General features: G+C 40.5%; 2 protein-coding genes across 14 annotated transcripts in view; one reads left to right on the top strand and one right to left on the bottom strand.

Moving 5' to 3' along the window:
* The first annotated feature begins 1,304 nt into the window (after nt 1-1,304).
* On the top strand, nt 1,305-24,536 carry GTF2H2 (general transcription factor IIH subunit 2). Of its 13 annotated transcripts, none has more exons than XM_037903147.2 (16): nt 1,305-1,975; nt 2,588-2,679; nt 2,760-2,837; nt 4,285-4,321; nt 5,087-5,173; nt 7,514-7,564; nt 8,139-8,193; nt 9,136-9,241; nt 11,233-11,323; nt 11,474-11,561; nt 12,235-12,342; nt 13,611-13,674; nt 16,098-16,201; nt 22,960-23,062; nt 23,321-23,360; nt 24,028-24,536. In XM_037903147.2, exons 2-16 carry the CDS (start codon nt 2,624-2,626, stop codon nt 24,145-24,147), a joined length of 1,188 nt encoding a protein of 395 aa, XP_037759075.1. In that variant the 5' UTR covers nt 1,305-1,975; nt 2,588-2,623; the 3' UTR covers nt 24,148-24,536. The 13 variants fall into 13 exon arrangements, 10 of the variants coding, with proteins under 10 accessions (XP_037759075.1, XP_043403711.1, XP_037759072.1 ...); XR_005225992.2 differs by lacking the exon at nt 23,321-23,360 and adding an exon at nt 23,425-23,529 and having other exon boundaries at nt 1,308-1,975; nt 24,028-24,429; XR_005225990.2 differs by lacking the exon at nt 23,321-23,360 and adding an exon at nt 23,425-23,529 and having other exon boundaries at nt 1,308-1,975; nt 22,918-23,062; nt 24,028-24,429.
* LOC102944435 (survival of motor neuron protein) overlaps nt 14,919-26,683 on the bottom strand; it is a 24,883-nt gene continuing 13,118 nt past the window's right edge. The window contains exon 9 of the mRNA XM_043547780.1: nt 14,919-26,656. The gene's annotated coding sequence lies outside the window, so the exon portion shown is untranslated. The remainder of the gene's footprint in view (nt 26,657-26,683) is intronic.

Below are 26,683 nucleotides of genomic sequence, written 5' to 3'. Positions count from 1 at the left end.
ATATTACATTACTGTGTAGAAGTAAAACAATTCCAGACTCTGTGTCTTACAAGAGTGTTACTCCCATATTTGGGGCCATTGGTGTAGACTACAATAGTATTATTAGGGAACATTCAACAAATAGAAAAAATAGATGTACAATAACTTACACACAATACTGCATTTTAATGTATAAATCCTACTTCTCAGATACTTCAGTTAATGGCTAAAATAAAGATGATTTACACAGGTGTTTTTAGAATGTAGTGCTTTAATCTGGTGGAAAATCATACTTCCTTGACAACAGATTCCCCATGAAACAAATTTATTTATGAACAATTGGCATGATACCTCCACAGTCTGGCACTATGTGAATAATAGCAAATGACCAAGAGAAACAGTATTATTATATGGGAAACAAGATTAATTTATATCTACGTGGAAGGGAATTTTGCCCCAATCCTACAAATTTATGAACCCACAGAACTCTACACCCTGTGAGTAATCCCACTGATTTTTGGGGTATTCACACTATGTAAACAGTCTTTGGAGGACTGGAATCTTTGTCAAGTAACTAGAGTAGGGGACTAACAGTTGTGTGATTCATTATATGACCTAGGGTAAGCCTACTTCTGGATCTGAACTAGATCAGCCTGTCTTAGGTATAGATGCTGTGCTAACCACCACAGTCAATATTGGAGTGCTTTACAAACTATAAATCAAGAGAATATTCAAGATATAAATACCTCCTTGCCCAGCACATGGATTTTTTTATTAAATATTTTTAATGTTGTAAGTTATGGCAGAGAGATGTCTTGTATTTTATTCTGACAGTGGCAAAGTTTGTCCCAATCTTATCTTCTAAGGAAGTTTCATGGCTAACTATCAGGTGCTCTATCAGCTCCCACTAGTCTCACTTTTGTTCTTGCAGAGCACAGCTTAATGGCAATATTGAAGACCACTTGTCCAATCCTTTTGACAGCTTTGACGGTGAAGACCAGGACATTAAACTTAATCTGGTATTTCCCTGGAAGCTAATGTAGTTACCAAAGCACCAAGGTGATGTGCTTATGATGTATGGTGCCTAATAAGAGAGTTTCACATGTCCCAGAGGCTTTTTCACTGTCTCTTAATTCCTAGCTATATTGTGTGTTGTACTCATCAAATCTGCCATGGTGGTTGTGACAAATAATTTGAAACGTTTCCCTCTTCTTCACAGCAGCTCTGACTTGTCTGGGTTTAGTTTCACCCAGTTTACCAACCAGGTGCTGAGTTATTTCCGGGGTCGGGGATAACCACTTAACTCCTCCTCTCTTCACAGACAGATTTTGAATTTAATGGGTGAAAGAGCAAAGGTTCAGAGGCCACGAGAGCGGCCAGCTCTGGCTGGGGAGAGTTTCCCCTCGCAGGAACCAAGGAAGTGCGAGGCTGGACGCGCCTTAAGGTCCATTTCATCCCGAGTCCCGTCTCTGACTGACGGCGGCCGCGCACTGGAGGCTGCAGCGCCTAGCACAATACCCCTGCCAGAGCCAGTGGCAAGCGTCCAGCCCCGTGGGGTCTGGGGCCAGGTTCAGAGCCGCCTCCTCCCGAGCCGGGCCCGGGGAGGTACGAGGGCGGAAGCTCCATGGGCCGCAGCGCAGCCAGGAGCGTGCTGGGGTCCCGTGTAACTCGGGCAGCGCCTGGGGGCGGCCGGTGTCGTGCCCCGACCCCCGGCAGCCTCGCACAGGAGCGCGCGGGGCCAGGCGGGAGGAAGAAACGTTGGTCCACAGCGCCCCGTGCCTGCCGGGGGTGGGGGACGACGGCACGTGTTACCCCCGTGTAGCTCCCCCGGGGGCCGGGCACCACTCCCCGCCCCGTTCCAGGCCGGCCCTTCCTGAAGCCGGAACGTTCCTCCTGCGGCCCGGCGCGCCGGTCGGACGAGTTGCAACAGCACCGAGCGGGTGAGGTTGGGAGTTCCGGGAGTTCGCCGCGGGGAGCTCGAGCCCGGTCCCGGCAGGTCAGCGCAGTGCGCTGGGATCCGCGCGTCGCCCCGACACCCCCCCCCCCCGGCCGGCCTGGGAGAGCGGGGCGCACGGGCGGCAGGAGCAGGTCGGGGCGGAGGGGAAAGTAGAGCCGCGCACAGGCCCCCGCGCCAGCAGCCTCAGCCCCGCCTCTCCCGGGGGCCCCGGGTAACGGCTCCTCGCCGACTGGCCCCGCCTCAAGCCCTCGGGACTCCTTGTAGCTCTCTAGGAAAGTTAATGTGCTTTAAAAAACAGCCCTGCCCTGCCCTCCCCTCTGTGGAGCGTGGGAATGAGCGTCACTGGCTTAAAAACTAACCGGTCACAATAAACGTGCGGAACGCGTTCCCCGGCGCGGCGTCATTTAGCCCGTCTACACTCGCCCCCCGCTCAGGAGCGCCCCCATGCGCAGGGCAAAGCTCTTCCTGCGTGTTAGTATTATTGGAGGGACCTAGTTTTGACAAAAGTAATTCAGCATCTTAAGTCACATTTTTATGGTCGGCCCAGAGACTGGTACGTTGCATTAGTTCCCGATGTGCTGTCGCACGTAATCAGACAGAATTTATCAAAATGCCTTTGCTTACAAGGATGTAATCATTTGTCCTTAACAGTATCGTAAGCAAGCAGATTTTGACAGACAGACAGACATGGATGACGAGCCTGAAAAAACTAAACGCTGGGAAGGGGGTTATGAAAGAACATGGTAAGCTTTGTTTTATTAATTATTTTATTTTAAGAGAGAAATTTTAATCTAATTTGTATGTAATAAATTGTTCATTGTAGGGAGGTTCTCAAAGAAGATGAATCTGGGTCACTGAAAGCAACTATAGAGGACATTCTTTTTAAGGCGAAGAGAAAAAGGTAAGTAGTCAGTTCTGAAGTACAGGGAACGCATTAGGAAAAGCTCATCTCTGATGTAACTATGTTGAAGTCAAAGGAATTACACTGAGAAAAAATTGTCCCCATCAGGTAGATTAAACATACTGCAATATTTATAAGTAAACATACTTTCTCCTTTTCCCCCTTTTTTCCTCATTCTGTGTCTTAAATTCAGCCTCCCATTCCATAATTCCATCTATACTTAATTGTGCCAGAAAGAGTAACTTGAGATTTCTCTGCAGCAGAGGTGGACAAACTTTTTGGCCTGAGGGCCACATCAGGGTTGCGAAACTTTTATGGGGGGCCTGGTAGGGAAGGCCGTGCCTCCCCAAACAGCCTGGACCCTGCCCCCTATCTGCCCCCTCCCACTTCCCGCCCCCTTACTGACCCCCTCAAAACCCCTGACCCATCCAACCTGTCCCCATTCCTTGTCCCCTGACCACCCCCGCCTGGGACCCCACCCCCTATCCACACCCGTGCCCCTAACCGACCCCTGACTGCTCCTCCACCCCATCCAACTGCCCCCTGTCCCCTGACTGCCCCGCAGGACTCCCTGCCCCTTATCCAACCCCTCCCCGCCCCCTTACCACGCCGCTCAGAGCGGCAGGAGCTTGCAGCCACGCTGCTGTCCTGCCTGCCAGGAGCAGCGGGCCAGAGCGCTGGTGTTGCAGCGCGCTGAGGCTGCAGGAGAGGAGGGACAGCAGGGGAGGAGCCGGGGGTGAGTCTGCCCGGCTGGGAGCTCAGGGGCCAGGCAGGATGGTCCTGGGGGCCGTAGTTTGCCCACCTCTGCTCTACAGCCTGTTTAAGGGCATTGATACTGGGTGGTTCATACCTCTGCTCCCAAAGAAGTTGGGTCCTAAACTTATATTATATATGTGGAGTGCAGTGTGCTGCAACTAGACTACTGAATGTAAGTAGCAGAATCCATCTTTGTATATCCTCTTAACAAAATATTGATATACAGATTATTTTAATCTGTTCATTATTGGACTGGCTGGATATTTACCTAGTGCTGTGTTACTTGCACCAAATTATAAATTGATGTTGTTTAAAATTCTGTGTCTAAAAACATTCTAGGCAAAGGCTAGTTTTAATTCACAGATTGATGTTAAGGCATAAAACCCCAAACTTTCAAATATATTATGTTTTTGTAAATAGTTCAGAGTGGCAAAGAAGTTCAAAACAAATAACTCCATTAAAATTTGATAAGACTCACTGCACTGTTTTTTTACTGAGCCTCTGCCCTCCACAGTTTTTCACAGCCCTAGTTGTATGGTTATTTAGAACCTAATCTTTCATCCTTTTTAAATGCATTGATGTTAAGGGTAATTTAGCATGTAATGTAACTGTAGGATTGGCCTTAGTTATTGATGTTGTTTTAGAATCCCATGTTATAGTCTTAGCTCAAATTCTTCTGTATTTTTACCAGAATCTTTGAACACCATGGGCAAGTTAGACTTGGAATGGTATGTTTATATAATCCCCTTGACTGTTATATCTAGTTTTGTTGTGTCTGAGATTATTTGTACTGAAGTGGTTTTCCCTCTTCAGAAAACATAGTGGCATCAAATCTAAGAAATATTTTTACTGACTTGATGTGCATGAGTTTGAGGTTTCTTTCTGTCCCAACAGACAATTTTTTTTTTTTGACTTTCGTGAATTGGTGTGTAGTATGCTAAATGTTGAAAGTGTCTGATATTCAAGAGACCTGGGTTCTATTTTCCTTGGTAGGACCTGCTTTGTGATACAGTTGAATCGCACAGCCTCTTGGAGTCTCAGTTTCCCAATGTGTAAAATGGGCATAATGGTACTAGCTTAATTCAAAACAGTTGTGAGAACTGATTGATTTGTAAAACACTGACTTCCTCAGTTGAAGTGATGATATAAATACAAAATATTATTATTCCATAATCCTTTTGAGAGAGGATGAGAACAGTGATCATTTATCAGGAGAAGATCTCTGCTCACATTATAAAAGGAGGATGGAGAGGAACTTAACCTCTTTAATCAGCAGCAACCAAAGAATCCTTAAAGGCCATTATGCTGTTCCGTACTCTAAATATTGCCGATGTGATAGAGAAGGCTGTACATATTTTCTATTTAATGTACTTGAAATAAACAGTAATTTTAAATTACTGTCTTATAAATTTGTTTCACGTGAGTTCTAAAAGTTTATCTTAGTTTCAAACCAAGAATTTATGGAATTAATATCCTTTATGATTATGATTCAGATGCGTCACCTTTATGTGGTGGTAGATGGATCAAGGACTATGGAGGACCAAGATTTAAAACCTAACAGGCTTACTTGTACCTTAAAGGTATTTATTTTATCAAAAGTATGTTAACCTACCTTTGTTGTGATGTCTGCAAATCACATCCATCTGGGCTCGAACAGGATTGCAACTACCTTTGACTAATGTTTATGTTAATGCTCCCATCTGCCTCTTCCCTCTTTGTCTGTTGTTTGTCTTGCGTATTTTGCAAACTGTAGAACAGTGATTCCCCGACTTTGTAGTAAGGCGACTCACCAACAACGTTTGTTTGGTTGGTTGTTGCAACCCACCATTACATATTTGCACCCTCTGTTCTGGCACTGCAACCCTAATCCTGGCCCAGTGCGAGGACTAGGAGAGGAAGGGCATGTTTGGAGAGTGAATCCACCCTGCACTGATAGTGGCAGCTCCTATCTAGGGTGTGTCCCCCTCCAGATGTTGTGACCTGATGCACAGGAGCGCAGCACCTCTCTCAAATTTGGCCTTGCTGCCCCTCCATGGTGACCAAATTTGAGTGGGTGGCACTGCAATACCATATACCAGGTTGCAACACCTGGAATAGGGAGCTGGGCTCAGCCCCACGGGAGAGGAGCTGCCACGGTGGAATGTGTATGGGGTGAGCTTGCTCTCCAACCCCCAACTTTCACCAGGCTGGGAGAAGTGTATGCTTGGCTAGGCTGTGCAGTGATGGGTTAGTCTGGCCCTGGTTGTGGTGATCCATCTAGAATACTCCTGTAATCCACTGGTGGGTAGGGACCACTGATTTGGGAAACACTGTTGCAAACTCTGTGAGGTAAAGGCTGTCTTTGTGTTTGTTTTGTACAGTAACTAGTACAATGGGACTGTTTGGCATCATTAGACACAACAGAAGTAAGAGTAATAATAATAATAATGTTAGGAGGGCTTTGGAGAAGTTTAAACAACAGAAAGTGCCATACAAAGAATGTGGGAATTAGCAGATTGGGGGGTATCGCCCATAGCATGCAGTGGAAAGAGAACAAATACACTTTACAAAAATAAATTTTAATATTTTGTACTGAAAATATGCTTCATAGGTCCTGATTGAGTCTGTGATAGTGACTTATTCCAATTTAGATAGGTATGACTAACTACAGAGGACTGAACTTGATAGAGATAAGATGTTGCCCTGATAATACTAAGCATTAAAATTTTATGTTTTAAAATATGTATCATTCTGATTTCCTATACAAATAAAACATTTTATTATGTGCCGTATTTATGGCAACAATTTTAGCTAACATAGGAAAAACTTTCGTATTTTGCTGAGTCAAATACTCTGTTTTCCTCTTTTCCCTGTAATACAGTGGTGGACCCCCTGCAGCCCATCAGGGTAATCTGATTGCGGGCCACAGGACATTTTGCTGACCTTGACTGTCCGCAGGCACAGCCCCCCGCAGCTGCCAGTGTCTGCAGTTTTCTGTTCCTGGCCAATGGGAGCTGCGGGAAGTGGCAGCCAGCATGTCCCCGCAGCCCGCTGCTTCCTGCAGCTCCCGTTGTCTGGAAATGGTGAACCGCAGCCACTGGCAGCTGTGGGGGGCCGTGCCTGCGAACAGTCAACATCAGCTAAATGTCCTGTGGCATGCAATCAGATTACCCTGATGGGCCGCATGTGGGCTGCAGGTTGCCCACCACTGCTGTAATATCTTCCATGTGTTCAGAAGTATCAATAATGTGGAGTCCTTGGTGTGAATTAGGGGAACACACTTTGTTTAAACTTCAGAGCTTTTTTTAAAAAAATTAAGTAATTATCAATATTTCTTTTGTGTGAATGGGGAAGACCCTCTGTTCAAAATAATGCTAATCTTCCATGTGTTAACCAAAATACTGCTTAGTTTTGGTTAGTGAATTTGAGTCATATGGAAGGTGGAATAAGTTTGGCTGAATATGACTTAGTCCCGGATCTATTCCTGCAAACAGTTACATGTGTTTAACTTTACGGACATGAATAATGTCAATGACTTAATTGGTATACACACATGCTTAAAGTTGTACAACCGTTTGCAGCATTGGGACCTTAATTTTTGCTAACTAGATTATTGGTCACAGAAAATAACTCAATAATCATTACCACTGATCTGTATTACAGATTAAAATTTCAGCTGTTGTCTTAATTCTAACTAATGCTGTTAGATCTATTTTAAATTTGCTGCAGAAATAACACTAGTATAGTTACCATGTACTTAATGTAAACTGAGATTTTTTTCTAAAGTTTCTGAAGGGTACTGTGCACCCAAGGAGTGTAGAGGTGGAGGATTAGGGTGTTTAAAAGTTCTAAATGGTTTTATAAGTACTGTACTATCATTTTAACAGATATGAAATGACTGATGTATTGAATTATCTAATACTCAGAACTTTTTTTTATAGTTATTGGAATATTTTGTTGAAGAATACTTTGACCAGAATCCTATTAGTCAGGTAGGTATGTACACTTGTGTTGGAAACGAGATTCATTGTTACTGATTAAGAAGTTGTCTCAAAACAAAGTTGGAAGAACTATTTTGAAGTTTTCATTTAATTTTAATAATTTTCCAACAGATTATTTTAAATTAGTAGTAGTCTTTTCCTCTTTCTCTCCTGATCTTGTGTAAATTTTTTTTCCTATTAAATGGTGAGGATGAGAAATCAATTGAATACTGATTTACAGTTTTTCTGAAGTACAAATGCTAACACAATTAGGATTTGGAATTGCATTCTTAAAGACAGGAAGAAGATGTAAAGAGACATTTTAGTCTTTAAGGGCTTGAGGTACCAATAGAGTGAAGAATTAAGAATATATTTTCATCTTAATACAAAGGGAGTTGTGCTAGTAATTTCCTGTATCTCAAGGTGAGAGCTGGTTTCAAATTACTGTGTTTGGAAAGAAAGCCTGCAGAGAAAGATGTAGGTATTGTAAGCACTGATCCAAAAAGATCTATATAACAATACACAGGGTATACGAAGAATGTAGATGAAATTGTTTATAACTCACTAATAGAACTATTTCTTGCAGATTGGTATAATTGTAACTAAGAGTAAAAGAGCTGAAAAGCTGACAGAACTTTCAGGTAGGAAAGAAGTATCCTTTTGTATTAGAGAATCATTGTCATCATAACTGTTGCACTCTACAGCCCTGATCTTGCAACTTATTCCATACAGGCAGACCCTAATAAAGTTAGTAGAGCACCAGAAGGATGTAGGGGTCCACATTAGTGGATCTAATTGCAGGATTGTAGTCTGTTTGTTTTGAGATAAGTTTCTGATTGGTCAGGGAGTCTACTTATGCTTAGAAATATAAATATATGTATGTTTAAGAGCAGAAATCAAATTTCAGTATTGATTTGTCTCTTGATAACTTTGTGCATGTAATTTGTATTGACTGCCAACACATGAATTTCTCTATTGCCTCCCTTTCTGCTCTCTCTTTTTTTTCCTCTCACCAACTTCCTCTTTTATATACATTTTCATGACTTGGTGCGAGAGCCGTCTCCTAGGAGCACTTCCTGTTTGGAACAGCCTTCCTGTATTTCTCCCTCATCAATATTTCAAATATCCTATGAAAAACATACCTTTTTTCCGATACTGGTTATTTTCTTTCTCTCCTTGTTATCTGTTTTAACTTTGCAATTGTAGTTAATGGAGGTCTTATGATCTAGTGGATTAGAGGTGAGGCTGAGAAACAGGAACTCTTGATTTCTCATTTAAGTTCTACCACTAACAAACTGTGTGGCTTCAGGCAAGTCATTTAACCTCTCCTTGTCTACTTAGCCAATCTACTACCTTGTTTAGGTGCTTTGAGAGTGATTTAATGTTTGTACAGTGCTTTGAGGATGTAAAGGACAATGTAAGTACTAAATAGTATTGTTACTAAAACAATTTGTGATACAGTTCACACAAGGATATTTTCGGTTTATGTATATCATACTGTAGCTGTGTAAATTTAAAAAAAATGTAGTTGTACATTTTTCTGTTATCTTACCATTTCAGGTGAGTTTTGTTTTTACTTATAGGAAACCCAAGAAAGCATACAACTGCTCTGAAGAAAGCTGTAGATCTGACCTGCCATGGAGAACCATCTCTGTATAACTCTTTAAATTTGGCCATGCAGACTTTAAAGTTAGTATATGCAGGTTATTATAGGTTTTATTCTTTTTGGAACAACAGAAACTGATAAAACGCTAATTGTAAGCTCTTTGTGGCAGGGACCATATTTGTGTTGGGAGTAATGCCTTGCATAGTGCTGCACTCATCCTTCTGAGATACTTTAAGGTGTTATTGCAATACAAATAACTAACTTCTGCTTTGTATACTGCACAATCAACATACTTGTCATTTAAAAATAAAAAAATAAAGCATTTAATATTCCCAGACAAAAACTTGTTTATGCTGCTGTTCAGATGGGAGTATGTAATTGTTAGGAAAAATTGGAAACATTATTTAATATTAGTAAGAAGTGGGGAACTTTGGTTTTCTGTCTCTATAAAAGCACAAAGCATTTATCAAAACATATAAACAAAACATAACTGTTAGATATCTATAACATAAATATCAAATGTCACCTTGTCTTTTGGTTCACTCTTCAGTTTCAACACCTTGGAGAAACAATTACTGCCAAAATTAACACTTTGAGTATTTGTGTATAGGATTTCATTCTCTTCTTCGAAGAGGTAGGCAAGACCACAGCTGTTACATGTAAAGAGCTGAAAAGTGCAGATTTTGAACTTTTAACTGCATATTCATTAAAGCAAAGAACATATTAAAATTTGTTTTCTGCATAGTAAGTGGTTCAGCTCTTCAGATATGAACAGACTTTCCATGGTGCACTCCAAAGCTGTAAAGTCAAATGGAAAAGTGGTGTAAGTAATGGTCTGTAGGAATGGTTTTAATGAAATTGACTATGAGGCTAGGACAAATGGAATCTGGGTTACTGTAGCAAAAGGAGCAATTGATGAATTATTTTTTTAATTATGATAGTGTGTAAAGGCCCCACTCAGGATCCAAGCCCCTTTGTGCTGGGTATTGTACAAACACAGCTGAAGACAACATAGTCCCTGTCCTAGAAGGATTAAAATCTAATAACAGATGAAAGTTTGGAAATGGGGATATAGCAGACAGGTAAATGAACAGGATGATGAAATACCATCAGTTTTGTTAGTTTTCTATTTTTATTTTTAACTATTTCTTTTTAATTTGGCTGTAGAGGTAGGGTCTGGGGGAATGGCAGGAGTGGGGCTAGTTAAAGGTATGAGAAAAGGAAGGAGGGGGAAGAGGAACAGTCACGGCTTACCACTTGTGCCAAGGTCATCTGGCTGGGTTTTGTATGTATCACATGAAAAGTGAGTAGCTTTTTAGATTTTTGCTGGGAGGGAGCTTGCATGGTAAATAAGTGGCATGAGAGAAAGAATGGATGTTTGAGGGAGAGTCTGACTGGTGAGCAAGAAAGGCCAGGAACAATGACAGAGTAAAGGTGGTGGTGGATATTGTAGTAGGTTACTAGGACAGCTAGTTAATGTGGTTCTAAATTAAGAGCCTGAAGAGGAAAGACAAGAAGCTTGTTGTCTGAGTTGATGGCGATTTCTTTTTCCTATAGGGAATTGAAAATGAAATAAAATAGATTATCTTAAAGCATTTGCTGTATTCTGATATGTGAAAGTGAGAGAGAGATAGAAAGACACAATAAACTTTGAGAACCCTGCTCTCTGTGAAAGATGTCATAGATTTGCATCTCTGAATTGACCACAGAATAAAGTTTAGAAAAAGTGCTTGGAGATTTGTTGTGGTGGTTTCAGACTGAATCTAATTTATCCCTGGAGCACTGTGGTGGGATAACTTCAAGAACTATAACAAGCCATCAACTGAAAGGGACATTTCAGTAGGTTAGATTTTGAAAAGTATGACCTTATTGTGGGAGCAGTTCTGTGAGGGATTTACATTATCCTTTGGTGTTTGTGGGCATTAGCCATGTGTTTTTCTGAATTTTGTACAACTGAGTACTAGGAAATGTTACTCTTGGGGACACACAGTATCAAACTTCAACGTATGTGTATGTAATTGTTATATTCTTAGTTTATAGCTAATTTAAATATACATCTTTTTACCTTCTATAGGCACATGCCAGGACATACAAGCAGGGAGGTTTTGATTATCTTCAGTAGCCTGACAACGTGTGATCCATCTAATATCTATGATCTAATTAAGGTATAGAAGTGAAGAATTAGTACCACTTAAAAAAAAAATGTTGTTGAAGCATCATTTTTTGTCATTACTTTTTAATTGAAAATGTATGCACCTTTTACAGTTTTCAGTTCTGCTGATGCATCTGGGTGTTTTTTGTTTTTGTATGTGAAGTGTTTAAAGGCAGTTAAGATCAGAGTATCTGTCATCGGCCTATCTGCTGAAGTTCGAGTTTGTACTGTACTTGCCCGAGAAACGGGTGGTAAGTATATAGACTGATTCTGAACATATGTCAGTAATAGTCATTTAAGTCTGAAAGTAAAGTAACTGTTTTGACAATTTTTTAAAAATAAATTTTGATGTTTAACGAGGATGTATTTTTTTGACCATACTGTTGTGTTAGGAGAATATTTCATAATTGCTCCCTCCGTTTAAAGAAGTCATACAAATTCAGTAGATTTGATACGTAACTATAGCTGCTGATTTGGAAGAGAGATGATTAAAGAAATAAGGATACCTGAAAAAGTCCGTAGGTAAACTGTATCATATTAAAGTTAATAAACATGTATTACCATTAGTGACTACAATGGTTAGTTGGAAAAAAATTGCATTGTATAAGTTAGTGTGGAGAGGGAAAGGTAGGCTCTCGCTATCTAACTTTTTGAGGTACACAGTCATACTTGTATATTTAAAAAATATATGTAGTAACTATAGGTAACATCCCATATATTTTGCACTATTAGCACTATACATTTTTACTTAAACTGTTTTCAAGTTTTACCTAAACTTGATATTCCAGGTTTTTTTCTTGTTCATGGTTCCGATCTCAGTAAAACGATCCATACATTATTTGAACAGGTATTATGATTGTGGTGTTTTCCTATTCTTAATACATGACTCTCCGCCGACTCATTTATTTTCTTTCTCCATGATAGGAACATACCATGTAATTTTAGATGAAAGCCACTATAAGGAGCTGCTGATGCATCATATTAGCCCTCCACCTGCCAGTTCAAGTTCTGAATGCTCCCTTATTCGAATGGGTAGGATCGTATTTTATTAAATTTTAAGTGCAAGATTTATGAATCTTTGGTGTAACATCCTCTTTTGTGTCTTCTGTATTAAAATAATATGAACAAAGAAGCTGTTTGAAATCTGAAAAACATATCGATACATAATTGTTTTCATTTTAAGTTTTCAGTTTTAGCAAACTGAATTTTAATATATTTAACAATATACCTACAAACCATTTAGCTATTTAAATTAAAAATTGAAAATTAAAACAAAAAAGAGACAAAACTCCTCCATTTTAAGTAGGTAGTAGCAAATATTACACAATATTTCTTTGTGCGGTAGTGGAAAAATGTGATATGTAAAATATTAAGATGATAAACCTGAAAAGTGTGCCTGTCCATTTGTATTTCTGTTTGCCATCTTATCATGATGACTGCCTTCTGTACCTTGGCTAAAACCCACGAGTCTTTTAAATGCATGCCAGTATTGCTGTGTGATTAACAAACTGGGCATATATTAAGAGAAATCTTTCTTCCTTTCTAACAACTGGAATTAGCTCCTTTGCTTCCTCCTGATGGAAAAAGAAAGAGTGTGAGCCTGAAGCTAAACCAAAGTAGCAGCACAATGTTCTGCTGCTGTGCCACTGTGCAGGCTTGTTCCCCATTTTAAAACAACTTTCTTTTCATTTGTCAAAGTGAATAAATACATAAAAAGTAGACACTTGTGTGTAATCCTTATAATTAAATGATCTAAGTTTTTGTTTTTTCAGTCTAATCAGGGGAAGAGAAATAAGAAAAACTATCTCCTTGGTTGAGATGAGCTATAAAAATAATAACCAGAGGAGGACTCGAAGCTACCTAGGATCTCCAGAAAATATTGTATTAACCATCACACTGCACTCAGAGGGATCGTGTCTCTGAAGTCTGAATATTAAATTATTTCCCTTAATTTCTGACTTGAACCATAGTTCCCTTTAATACATTGTTCTTTCTCCTTCTGTACTATCTCACCTAATTTTCTTGTAATTGCCAAAAAATTGGGGTTTGTCAGTTTCACTCTAAGTAGGGGAAAAAGATTGTTTTTGTAAGGAGATGCAATACAAGATTTGGAGGTAGAAGTAGGAAGAGAACAATCATGATGGATTGAATATCTAGGAAAAGGTGCATTGATTTCTGTAATAACATGAAATATTCTAAACAGTAACCCCTAACTTTTTAACTTCTCCACTCAAATAGGAAATTGTTTGTTGTATGTTACCAATTCATATAGTGATGTAATATTTTTCTTGGCTCCTAAGGGTTTCCTCAGCATACCATTGCGTCTCTTTCTGATCAGGATGCTAAACCATCATTTAGCATGGCGTAAGTAAAATATGGTTACTTTTAGGCATTATTAGAATTCTGTGGTATCTAGATAAACTTAGAAAATGCTGTATTTGCACTGAAAGGTACAAAACATCATGAAAATGGGTAGGCAGCAGGTGTGCTGTGACCACTGCTTATGACATTGTTCATGAGAGACAAGGTGGGTGAGGTAATATCTTTTATTGGACCAACTTCTTTTGGTGTGAGAGACAAGCTTTTGTGCTTATACAGAGGTCCTCTTCAGGTCACTGCATACAACTGTTCATAATAGTCTCATTTTATCTTGTACTGCTAACATCTGTTTGTATGCAGCTGTTGTCTCTTATCTTATACTTTTAGATTTTAAGATCTTTAGGTAGCGATCATCTTTGGTTGGTTGTATAGTGCCTAACACAATGGAACCCTGATCCCTGACTGGTGCCCTTAGGAGCCACTGCAATACATATACACTTTTTACTATACTATAGCAAATAATATAAATCAGCATCCTTAAACATGGTGTTGATAAAGAAAGAATACCTGGAACTGAGTCTCCCATTCATTTCATTGCTAATGTATAGTGAAATTGAAAGCTTGATGAGCAAGAGAGTGCCCTTCTTTGTGAGAAAAGACAATAGAGGTTTTTTTTAAGTTTCAGAAGGAAAAAAATGGTTACTCACCTTCTCATAACTGTTGTTCTTCGAGATGTGTTGCTCATATCCATTCCAATTAGGGGGTGTGCGCACTGCGTGCACAGTCGTTGGAAAGTTCCCCCCCCTCCCCCCAGCAGCGCCTGTCAGGTAAGCTGTGGAGCCGCCTGGAGTGACGCCTCCATGGCGCTCAATATATGACCCTTCTGACCTCAGTTCCTTCTTGCCAGTTACTCTGACAGAGGGGAAGGCGGCTGGGTTTGGAATGGATGTGAACAACACCTCTTGAAGAAAACAGTTACAAGAAGGTAACTGTTTTTCTTCTTCGAGTGATTGCTCATATTGATTCCAATTAGGTGACTCTCAAGCCTTACCTAGGTGGTGGGGTCAGAGTTATGGAATCACAGACTGAAGTGCTGCCCTGCTGAAGGCTGCATCGTCTCTCATGCTGGGTGATGGCACAGTGAGCCATTTCCGCTACAGCCGCCGGAGCGCTCCACACCAATGAACTTGATGCCGGGTCTTGCTCCGCTGGGGTGGGGTGTGGTCTCAGCACCTCCTCCATAAGGAGCTGCTTTAGGCGGCAGTCCCTTGCCTTTTTTTGTTCTGGGGCGAAACCCTTTACAAACCCTGCACATGTCCGCTTGGTGTGCTTCCCCCAGACACTTTAAGCAAGCGTCATGGGGGTTGCCTGCTGGGATTGGCTTATTGCAGGGTTTGAACCCTTGGGACTTAGGCATGCCCTGAGTCCCCAAGGGGAGAATGCAGTTGGGGTGGAGGGGAAATCCCCACTCCCAAAAGCTATTGATCATAACTACAGTAAACTAAACTAGAAATAACTCTGAAACTACACTACACAGAAAGGCTAGGGAAAATGAGGAGAGCTTGCTAAGCAAGTCACCACAGTTCCAACAACTGTCACTGCGGTAAAAAGGAACTGAGGAGGTGCTGGGTTGGGGGGTCATATATTGAGTGCCATGGAGACGCCCCTCCAGGAGGCTCCAGAGCCAAACCGGGTGCTGCTAGGGGAAAAACTTTCCAATGACTGTGCACGTGGCATGTGCACATCCTAATTGGAATCGATATGAGCAATCACTCGAAGAAGAACAGTGTATACTCCATGAGAGAATTAAAATGCATATCTTTTGTTTTTAAGTCCAAACGAGAGTTTCTCTGTGTGTGGAAAAATTAGGACTATAATATAGTGGATGCCTTTTATAAAGTCACTTTCTAGAGGTAAAGGAAATTTCAGTTGTGGGGGGAAAATTAATCTTCTGTTATGAAGGGAAAGCAAGGTTCTGGCTTCTGAGCCAAAAGCAGGTGGCTAAATCAAGCATAAATTTCCTCTCTTGGAAAAAGATTTCCTTAAACCATTAGATCTTGGATCACATTTCAAAAAGCTTATTGAACTCCTTATGACATTTCCCTATTCTTGGGTGTTATTGAGACACAGGGTTAGAAACTCCATTATCGGTGGAAATTGAGCTACTAGGTAACACTTAATAAATTTCTGAATATTTTGATACTTAAGAAATGGGAAGGTTAATCCCAGGATTTAATTAAAGACCCTGGTAAAGTGTTGGTGTTTTCTTGTAACACTTCATTAAGTGGCCATGTTATTTAAGGAAATGTGTATTTAATAGTGAATTTTCTGGTTGATTTGCAACTTTGTATCACACCAAACTCTATGTGACAAACTCTATGCTTGTTCTCCAATTCTGTCCAACAGTTTCACATTTGTCCAAGAGATTTCAACAATATTGATTTCTTCTCTTCCTACCCCACCCCCAGGCACTTGGAAAACAACAGTGATCCAGGTCTCACGCTGGGTGGATATTTCTGTCCCCAGTGTAGAGCCAAATACTGTGAACTCCCTGTGGAATGCAAAATCTGTGGTGAGTATGAAAAAACAACACAAAGTATATAGACTTGGTGAAAACAAAAGGAGGGGAAAACAGAGAGATTATGTAATGGGAGGGGGTCTACTAGACCAGCAAATCAGGAGAAGGAGGTGAATGAAGCATTTCTAGAACAAATTATAGAAATAACGAAAACATCAGACTTGGTAGGAATGGGGGACTTTAATTACCCAGGCATCTCTTGGAAAAGCAATATGGCAAAACACAAAATGTCCCAAAAATTCTTGTAATGTATTGGGGACAACATTTTGTTTCAGAAGATGGTGGAAGTAACCAGGGGAACACCATTTTAGACTTGCTTCTAACTATCAGGGAGGAATTGATTGCAAATCTGAAGGTTGATGGCAATGTGGGTGAAATGATCATGAAACGATAGATTTTATGATTCTAAGGAAAGGGAGGAGAGCAGCAGAATAAGGACATAGACAAACTCAGAGAACTGGAATGTAAGGTCCCATGGGAGGAATATCTAAGGGATAAATGAGTTCAGGAGAACTAGCAGCTTCTCTGAGACAATATTAAAAGCATAACAGCAAACTATCCTGATGTGATGGAAAGATAGGAAGGATAATAAGAGGCCACTTTGGCTGCACTTGAAAATCAAAAGGGAATCCTACAAAAAATGCAAACATGGACAAATTGCTAAGGAAAGTACAAAAGAATACCACACGCACAAAATCAGAAAGACTAAGGCACAAAATGAATTGTACCTAGCAAGGGACGTTAAAAGGCAACAAGAAGAGGTTTTATAAAGACATTAGGAGCAAGAGAAAGACGAAGAAAAAGTGTAAATCCTATACTTAGCAGGGAAGGAGAGCTAATAATGGACCACATTGAGATGGCTGAGATGTTTAATGCCTATTTCTTCAGTCTTCACTGGAAAGATAAGTTGTGACCTGGTACTTAACACAATTAATATTAACAACAAGGAAGAAGGACTGCAGACCAAAATAGGGAAAGAACTGGTTAAAGAATATTTATATGTATTCATATTGGCATTGCCTGATGAAATGCACCCTAGGGTACCTTAAGGAATTACCTGAAATAATTTTGCAACTATTAGTAATTATCTTTGAGAACTCATGGAGGATGGGGGAGGAATAGAGAAGGGTGAAGATAGTACCTATTTTTTAAAAAGGGGGCCCAGGGAATTATAGACCACTCAGAGGTGAAAGTAAGCCAGTACGGTGTACCAGTAAGAAAGTGGCCGCAGGTATGGGCTGGTACATAGCTGAAATTAAAGTGCTGCTGTGGCAGTGCTTTAAGGACCATATCGGCAGGGCTGCCGTCAGGGGGGCAAAAGGGGCAGCTGCCCTGGGGCTCGGCTATTTAAAAGAACCCAGGGCTCCTGGCCACCACTACTGCAGCAGTGGCTGGAGCCTCAGGCAGCGCTGCAGGAGGCTGGCCCCCAGCCCTGCCCATAGGTGTGGGAAGTAGGAGTGTGGGAGGTGCCACAGCACCCCCAGGCTTTGTGCCCAGAGTGGCCCCATGCTGGGGTCCCAGCCGTCAGCCTCCCACCCAGGGGCCCCACTGCAGGTCTCGGCCACCGGCCCCTCATCCAGGGTCCCAGGCGCTGGCCCTGGGGGCTCTGCTGCTACTTGGGGTCCTGGCCATGGGGCTCCGGTCCTGGCTCTGGCCTCCACAGCCGCCCCTAGCTGTGGTCCCAGCCTGGGGCAGTGAGGGGCACGGACAGGGCAGGGGTGAGGGGGTGCAGCTCAGCACCCCCACCCTAAAAATTGTTCCAGTGCCACTGGCCATGCCCCTTCTGCCCGAGGCCCCGTCCCTTCCAGGGGCCCAGCAGCCCTGTGTAGCAGTAAGAGATTTAAGCTACTTTCACCCTTGAGACCAGTCAGCCTAACTTTGATACCTGGAAAAGTATTGGAACAAATTTTTAAACAATCAGTTTTAAAGCACCTAGAGTATAATAGGTTTATCAGTAATAGCCAGTGTGGATTTGCTAATTCATGCCAAACCAATGTAATTTCCTTCTTTGACAAGGGTACTGGCCTAATGAGTGGGGGTGGGAGGGTGGCAGGGCAGCGAAGAAGTAGGCATGATTTATCTTGATTTTTAGTAAGGCTTTTGACACAGTCCCACATGACATTCTCATAAGCAAACTAGGGAAATGTGGCCTAGATGAAATTACTATAAGGTGCATAACTGGTTGAAAGACTGTACTCAGATAATAGTTATCAATGGTTTACTGTCAAACTGGGAGGACATATCTAGTGGGATCTTCCAGGGTTGTGTCCTGGGATCAGTTCTGGTCAGTATTTTCATTAATGACTTGGATAATGGAGTGAAGGGTATGCTTATAAAATGTGTGGATGACACTTAAGTACGGGAGGTTGCTTGCACTTTGAAAGACAGGATTAGCGTTCAAAATCACCTTGACAAATTGAAGAATTGGCCTGAAATCAACATGATGAAATTCAGTAAAGACAAGTGCAAAGTACTGCACTTAGGAATTCAAAATCAAATGCCCAACTATAAAATGGGGAATAACTGGCTAAGCGATAATATTGCTGAAAAGGATCAGGGGTTACTGTGGATCACAAATTGAATATGAGTCAACAATATGATACAGTTGCAAAAAAAGGCTAATGTAGTTCTGCGGTGAATGAACAAGTGTAAGACATGGGGGGTAATTGTCCTGTCTGGCGCTGATGAGGCCTCAGCTGGAGTCCGGTTCCGAGTGCCACACTCTTTAGGAAAGATATTAACAAATTGCAGAGGCTCTGGTGGAGAGTAACAAAAATGATAACTGGTTAGAAAACCTGACCTATGAGTATTCTGCGTTTTCAGTTTTTATTTGTTTAAAAAAAAAAAAACTGGGAATTTTTCAGCGTTTATTTTCCAAACCTTAAAAACGGGATGAAATCAGGTTAAAAAAATTGGGAAAAATTGGATGGGCGGGGGGTGGGGGGTGGGGATACCCAAAAACTTTTGTAATATACACATTTTACTACAGTATAATTGAAACTTTTTTTTAAATGTACAAAGGTATATTTTGTGTCTCTCAGAGCTTGTAGTTTTTCCCAGAAATCCTGGTTTGCGTACGCTTGTATAATTTTCTTCAAAGTATCTTCACTCATGTTGAGCCTCTTGCAGTCATGGAATTAGTCCAACTTTGAAAATATGCACTCTGCATCAGTAGATCCAGGGGATGCACTCATAACTTGCTGTGCCACTTTGCTGAAGTTGGGAAGTGTGTTTTGATGTTGTTCTAAAAAGCCAGAACATCCAGTTACGTATCATCAGGGTTAGGCAAGTTCATGGAATTAGTAAATGCCCCTTTCAGATTTGAAATTTTATCTTTAGTGGCCAGTGGTTGAAATACTCTGGCATAACTGTCATATTCTGCTGCAAAATTCACCTTGAGGAAGGGGTGCAATACCGGATGACATTCCAAAAAGAATCTTTGGCACCAAACACTTTGGGGGTTCAGATTATAGGCCACAGTCATCTCCTATTTCTGGCTGTGTTGTGTTGAAGGTTTTGAGTGCTTGTTTGATTTTTCTTGTGTTCCAGGGTGGGAAGGATTTCCAGAAATAGATGGTTTTCTTGCCATATGTTTCTCCTGCAGCTTTTGTGCTCAGTTCAGCTGAGATTTTGGTTCTCAGGATCGGGTCAATATCTTTATTGGCAAACGTTGGCAGTAGTTGGAGAAAATTTGAGTGTTTTCTGTGTGTCACACAGTGACTCTAAGTTTTCAACAATGAATATTATCTTGGTGTGCAGAATCTAGCACTTACTTTTGTTATTGGCCAGTCTCTTCAGAGTTTCTACTTTAGAACCAACAAACTCAGGATGATCTAGGAGATACATTAGCACAGTCCATGTGTTATTTACATAACAAGCAGCGAAATACAAGCTCATCCACCAATGTGGCACAACAAAGGGGTAGTTAATCGGCAATTGGCTCTGCACTCAATTCGCACTGTGTTAAACAAAGCCTTCAGTTTGTTTGCAAGCTTGAAGATGGCCCTGAATCCAGTGATACAAAATTTCACATCTTTCATTTCTTCTGTAGCAGTAGCTGCTGACAGCACAGCATTACTCAGATGAGCGGGACTGGTAATACAGAGCAGCTCTGGTTTCTGATTGAGTTTAATCTCCTGTGCAAACATAGTCATGTAGGAAGCAGAATCTGTATTAGTTGTGGCCACGTTTTCCCTAGTTGGTACATATCAAACATGTCAGTTATTGTTATGTCAACAAAACAGCTGTCAGCAGAGGGATGAATGTCACATCAGCACAAAACAATGTGGGTTTATTTGCTTTGAAAAAATAAAAAAATGAGAACAAAAAGCCAAGAATTGGATGGTCCAAAGTATCCGGAGACTCATCACAAATCAGACTAGACTCCACATTTCCGTCAATCTGTTCCATCAGTGTAGGTACTAAAGCATTGTCATTTTCTTTCAGATGCTTACGAGTGAGGTTGTCTGCATTAGGAAGGGTTTTTGCAGCTGGACAGTATTGTTGCACGAAGTCATCAATAGGCCCCTCTGCTATTAACAGCAGTTGTCCGGCAAAAGAAAGAGCACGCACAAATTAATTGACACAATCATGCTGTGCCTTCTCTTTCATTAAAACCCTGGTAAAAGCTCCTGATATTGACCGTTTATCCCGAAGCTCACTTTCCTTCTTTAAGCTTCTTGTGTCGCTTGCTTTCAACATGTCTCTTTATTCTGTCAGCATGAGCACTGACTTCTGTGCTGCAGTACTTGCAGCACAATGCATCCTCCTCACTCCCATCTTTACCTTTCTTGAAAATGTCTAAGCACTGATTTGCTTATTGGTATTCCGCATAGGTTTGCGTTTTCATCCCATGTTTACCTTTTTACCTTATCTATCTATAACCCCCAAGGAGCTTACCTAAGTTTCTGGGGCTCTATGTGCTGGTAGTTCAGGGAGAGCCATACCCTTCCCCTGGGAAGGGAGAGCCAAGGGCAGATCTGAGTCTGCTAGGCAACCAAGTGGGAGAGAGGAGAGATACTGTGTAGAACAACAGGGGCCCCTGTTGGTTTGGGGAAGGATTGCAGGCATGCCTGCTCAGAGGAAGAGGCAGTCAAATGATTGACAAGGGAAAGCCTGGGAAGAAGAGCTAGCTTGATCAATAGGGAATGAGATGCCCATTCCTGGGAGCCTTGGAGTGGGGAGAAACCATTTTGGGGGTAGTCTGGAACCAGCCACAGAAAGGGTAAGACTGGCTGTGTGGGGATCCTGAAGAACCCAGACCCGTCCATCCAAACCCATAAGGAGATTGGCAGTAACGGAGATAACCAGGTACATAGGGGCCATTACATATCTTTATCTGTGGAGGATTGATTGTTTAAATTCAGTGCCACACTAAATGAACACAAAGAAATGGACAGGTAGTGTTACCTTGTGAGCCAATCGTAGCACGATATTAATGTTTAATTTTCCAACCTCTACCGTGTGTGTACTGTGTTTTACACTGTGGAACTGCTTCAATTTCAGAGCTGCAGGACACAATCGCATAAAGCGTTAGTGTTTAACAAAAATAAGTACCTGAAAAAATACTGAGTGGATTGATAAAGGGGTGCAAATCAGTAAAAACTGAACACCTTCAATAAACCTGGTAATTTATCAGTGAAAACTGGTAAAAACTGAAAACGTGGAACACTATGAGGAAAGGTTAAAAAAACTGGGCATTTCTAATCCTAAGAAAAGAAGACTTGGGGGGAGGGAACCTGATAGTCTTCAGATACGTTAAGGGTTGTTATAAAGAAGATGATCATCAATTGTTCTCCATATCCACTGAAAATAGGACAAGAAGTAATGGACTTAAACTGCAGCAAGGGAGATTTAAGTTATATATTAGGAAGAACTATCCTTCTAGTTAGACAAGTACTGGAATAGGCTTCCAAGGGAGTTTGTAGAGTCCCTGTTGAAGGTTTTTAAGAACAGGTTAAACAAAATAAATGTTAGGTATGGTTTTAGGTATATTTGATCGTGCTTCAGTGTAGGGTGTTGGACTAGGTGACCTCTCAAAGTCCTTCCAGCCTTATATTCCTATGATTCTTTACATATAATGGTAAGCAACAACAAACAAATCCTTAAGCTATTGGGATGTAGAAAAACTCAATTGTGCCTGTTGCAGAACTTGTCCTTAATTCTATAGTCTTGGGTATCAAATAAGTTTGAGGCTCTCAGGGCTACAGTGTGTAGAAAGCAATACCATAACACAGACTGTTGTGTCATAGACTGGATACTGAATTCCTTGTGTGCTTGAAACTTTCATTGAGGACAGTGGGAATTTGGGGTGAATCAGAATTTGATCAGACTCCATTTCTTTTGTATTCCAGTATCTTTTATATTCACTTGATTGGCATACATACATATCCAAAAAGGGATTCCTTTAGCAACCAATATAGTTACATAGTATAGGGGAAATATCACTTGTGCTGGAGGAAAGGTGTAATTTGCCTTCATTGAAGGGCTTGGGCATAGTTATATTTTTATTATAGAATTAAAATAATAATTCACCAACCCTCAAAGGAAGTCATTAGTATACTTTTGTAAACCTCTGCAATCACTAACCTAGATGGAACAGAATGGAATTGTATAACTTCTAATTCTTAAGAGATTTTTAAATTTTATGTGGACTAAGGCAGAAATTCTCCTGTATTCATGAAATCAAATATTTTGCTTTATCTTGACAGATGATTTTTTTTGGTCTTTTTTTTTTTATTTTGACATTCAAGGTCTTACATTAGTCTCTGCACCCCATCTGGCTCGGTCTTACCATCACCTGTTTCCTTTGGATGCCTTTCAAGAAGTTACACTGGAAGAATATAAAGGAGAACGGTATGTAAATCATGCCTGCTATAAAGAATCAACTTGGGCCTTATAGATTTCATCTTTTGTTTTGAAAATAAGATAAGTTGGCAGTGATTTCTTTAGTAGTGGTAGAACTAGTGCATGTTAAGTTAAATGGCTGTGATTTGTCCTTTAAATTACAGAAATGGATATCAAATAATTGTATAAGAAATGACTGTGTAAAATGGTGTTGTTTAACAATTTTTTTCTCTGCTTTCAATAAAAATATTGAATTCTGTTTCATAGCTATTGTCAAGGCTGCCAAGGGGAGATTAAAGATCAGCATGTAAGTTATTAAAATGTAATGTAATTTGCACACTGCTTCTTAATGTAATTTAATCTTTGTGAAGGTCATCATGATGACAAAAAAACCTGTATGGAGACCATCATGTTGGCTAGATTGAATTCTCAGTCCTGGCTTCTCACTTTTTCGACTGCAAATCAGCACACTTGAGGTAAGGGAGTGTCCAGAGACTCAGGTGTGCTGCTGCTCTTGCTCAAAAAGTTGACAGGGCTAAGAATGAGTCCTGTTCCCACCTCTGGGCATAAGGATGGTGGGAGTCTCTAACGAGTAGAGTAAAATTAGAGAAAAATGAGCTTTGTCAGACACGATGCTTATAGTTGTAGAACTCTTTAATGTAACCTGTACTTATTTTTTTAAACATATATTAGCTGTAGTACTCCTAGGATTCCCAAGTTATTACAATGATGGGTTTTTTAAGGGTGAGAATTTGGGCAATTCTTAGTTTAATAAGAAACACAATTTATAGTTTATTCTGATTGAATCTAAGTTATATTTAGCCTGAAAGATACTGTCTTTTCATATTGGAAACTTTAATTTGATGTAAATATGCAACATAGTTTTTTGTTTACAGTACTCATTACATTACTGTAATAAACAGGGATATTTGTGTTTGAAAATTTAACTTAATTTTTTTAATCTTTTCACTCAGGTTTACATTTGTAAAGTCTGCCAGAATGTATTTTGTATGGAATGTGACTTATTTGTTCATGATTCTCTGCACTGCTGTCCTGGCTGCATTCACAAGGATCCTGCTCCTCTGGGTGTATGATACCAGGTGTTTGTAGAGATTGTCCTACCTGTTTCATTCTTGCACAGAGTCAAATTAGACTATTCAACCACAGACTTCAGTAAGGCAACTCAAAAACAAGAAGAAATACCTAGATGAATGCGGTAACAAACCCACGTTTTAGTTAATGTATAGAATTGGAATATTTAAATTCTCATGGTTAATGTTTATAAAAATATCTGCATCATCTGATTCATTTCCCTAACTTGTTTTGAAAGCCTTTGACTTACTTGAGTCATGCTAAATAAATGTGTAAATCTGTAAGTGTGTGGAAAAGTGATAAAAATTGATTTGTATGCTAAAACAGTTTTTTGTTTTTTACAAGTTATGAAACAAACATGAACCAATCAAATATATTATACTTAAACATGGTTTTTCTACCCTTGGGATAGAATTTTTTAAATTACAGTAGAAACAAATCTTTTATTATAAGAACTTATCCAAGTACTTTGTGACAGACTAGCAGGATAAACTTTCTAAATCATAAATATAGAAATGCAGGGCTGGAAGGGACCTCAAATAGTCATCTAGTCCATCCTCCCATGTTGAGGCAGGGTTAAGTATACCTAGGCCATCCCTGACACGTTTGTCTAACCTGTTCTTAAAAACCTCTGAGGATGGGTATTCCACAACCTTCCTAGGTAACCTGTGCCAGAGCTTAACTATTCTTATAGTTATAAAGTTTTTCTTAATATCCAACCTAAATCTCCTTTGCTGCAAACTAAGCTGATTACTACTTCTACCTGTGGTAGAATAACTGATCTTACACATAAGAAACACTCTTCAAATATGTAAAAGGTTATCCGGTCTCTATTCAGTTTAGACTAAATGTGCCCAGTTCTTTCAACCTTTTCTCATAAATCATGTTTTCTAAACCTGAACTTTTGTTGTTCTCTGGATTCTCCAATTTGATCACATCTTGTGGTGCCAAAAATTGTGTGTGGTACGTTAGCTGAGGTCTTACAGAGAACTCTCTTGTTAATAGATTGCAGAATGACATTTGCCTTTTTTTGCCACAGTGCACACTGCTGACTCATACTCTTGTGAGCCACTATAACCACCCAGTCCTTTCCTTCAATATTTCTGAGTAGCCAGTTATTCCCCATTTAGCAGTTGAGCATTTGATTTTTCATTCCTAAGTACAGTTATTTGCACTTAACTTTACTGAATTTCTTATTCTCCAATTTATCAAGGTAATTTGGAATTTTTAATACTGTCCTTCAAAGCTTACAACCACTCCCAGTTTGGCATCAGCCACAAATTTTATAAGCATACTCTCTACTCCATCAACCCATTCATTAATGAAAATAGTGAGATGGACCAGACTACTCAGGGATCCCACTTAACATATCCTCCCAGGTTGAAATCTAACCATGAAAAGTGAGTAATTTTGAATTAGTCCAATGACAAATCATTTTGATGTTTCAATGTATGTATTATAGCCACTATGGACTGTAAAAGTTTGAGTCTTATAAACAAGTTTTAAAAGAAGTGAGGGAAAGATATGTGATGTGAAAAAAATAATAAGCAGTGCATTTTAATTAAGTGACCCACCCTCATTCTCAGAAATGGGAGCTGCAGGCTTTTTGTCAGGGTGTGAGATGTTACATCTAAACTAAAGGAAATGAAAATGGGGGTTAAAAGTCTTATTCTAAATGATTTCCCAAAGAGCACTTTTAGCAATTCTGGTTTTAGTGCTTTTCATTTGTTAGTATTGCAATGTTACAATATTTTGAAAGAGGATTTGATTATCTTCCTTATATCAGCAACAGAATGATGTAAGTTCCAGTGAATTATAACCTTGGCAAATGTACTGCCTTCCTTTGATTTGCCCAAGAAGTGGGAGCAGAGTTGGTTACTGACAGTGATATTTCAAACATGTAAGAAAGGAGTGAAAGTAGCGTGTTACAAATAGCTACACCATCCACTCTGAATAACTGCATTGTGGTAGGCCTTTAACAAGATGCAAATGAGGGGGTGTACATGCTACTCTTGTGAGTATTCTGCACTCCTGTGCACATGCAGAATTTGTTTCCCCCCAGCAAATATTTTCCCCCTCTGCAGAATATAGATTCTGCTGCAGAGGTGTTGCAATTACCCCTTTCATCCACCCAGGGGCTGCTGTGGAACCAGAAGAGAGGGCACCAAGCCAGCAGAGGGAGGGGGAGAGGCTGCACTCCTCACAGTAGGGTCAGGTGAGGAGGCACTGGCCAGACAGAGCAGGGCACAGGGGGCTGCTATGATCGAGATCAGGGGTCTCCAATCTTTTTGAATCGCACACCCCCAGGGCCAGCTCTGGGGAAGCAAAGAAGGGGAAAAAAAAAAAGCTGCCACCAGCATGCCGCCAAAGACGAAGCAGGGAGAACCGAGCTGCTGCAGGCTTGCCGCCGAAGAATCAAAGGTCCAGGAGCGCTGCTGCTGCCATGCCGGAGGCACTCCTCCTGCTGCGCACCCCACTTTGGAGACCACTGATCTAGATGGTATGTCTTTCCTATATACATATGCCATCCAAACGGTA

Source organism: Chelonia mydas, chromosome 5 (assembly GCF_015237465.2).
Source record: "Chelonia mydas isolate rCheMyd1 chromosome 5, rCheMyd1.pri.v2, whole genome shotgun sequence".
NCBI classification, from domain to species: Eukaryota; Metazoa; Chordata; order Testudines; family Cheloniidae; genus Chelonia; species Chelonia mydas.
Note: the sequence above shows the minus strand (reverse complement) of the source record. Positions and strands in the feature narration are given on the sequence as shown.

What these genes read in the sequence shown, in the direction of transcription:
- GTF2H2 (XM_037903144.2), top strand. Translation starts at nt 2,624, where the DNA reads ATGGATGACGAGCCTGAAAAAACTAAACGCTGGGAAGGGGGTTATGAA. An exon ending in GGCAAGTTAGACTTGGAATG is followed by an intron (nt 4,322 to 5,086) that starts GTATGTTTATAT and finishes ATTATGATTCAG; the next exon opens with ATGCGTCACCTTTATGTGGT. An exon ending in ATGCTCCCTTATTCGAATGG is followed by an intron (nt 12,343 to 13,610) that starts GTAGGATCGTAT and finishes TTGGCTCCTAAG; the next exon opens with GGTTTCCTCAGCATACCATT.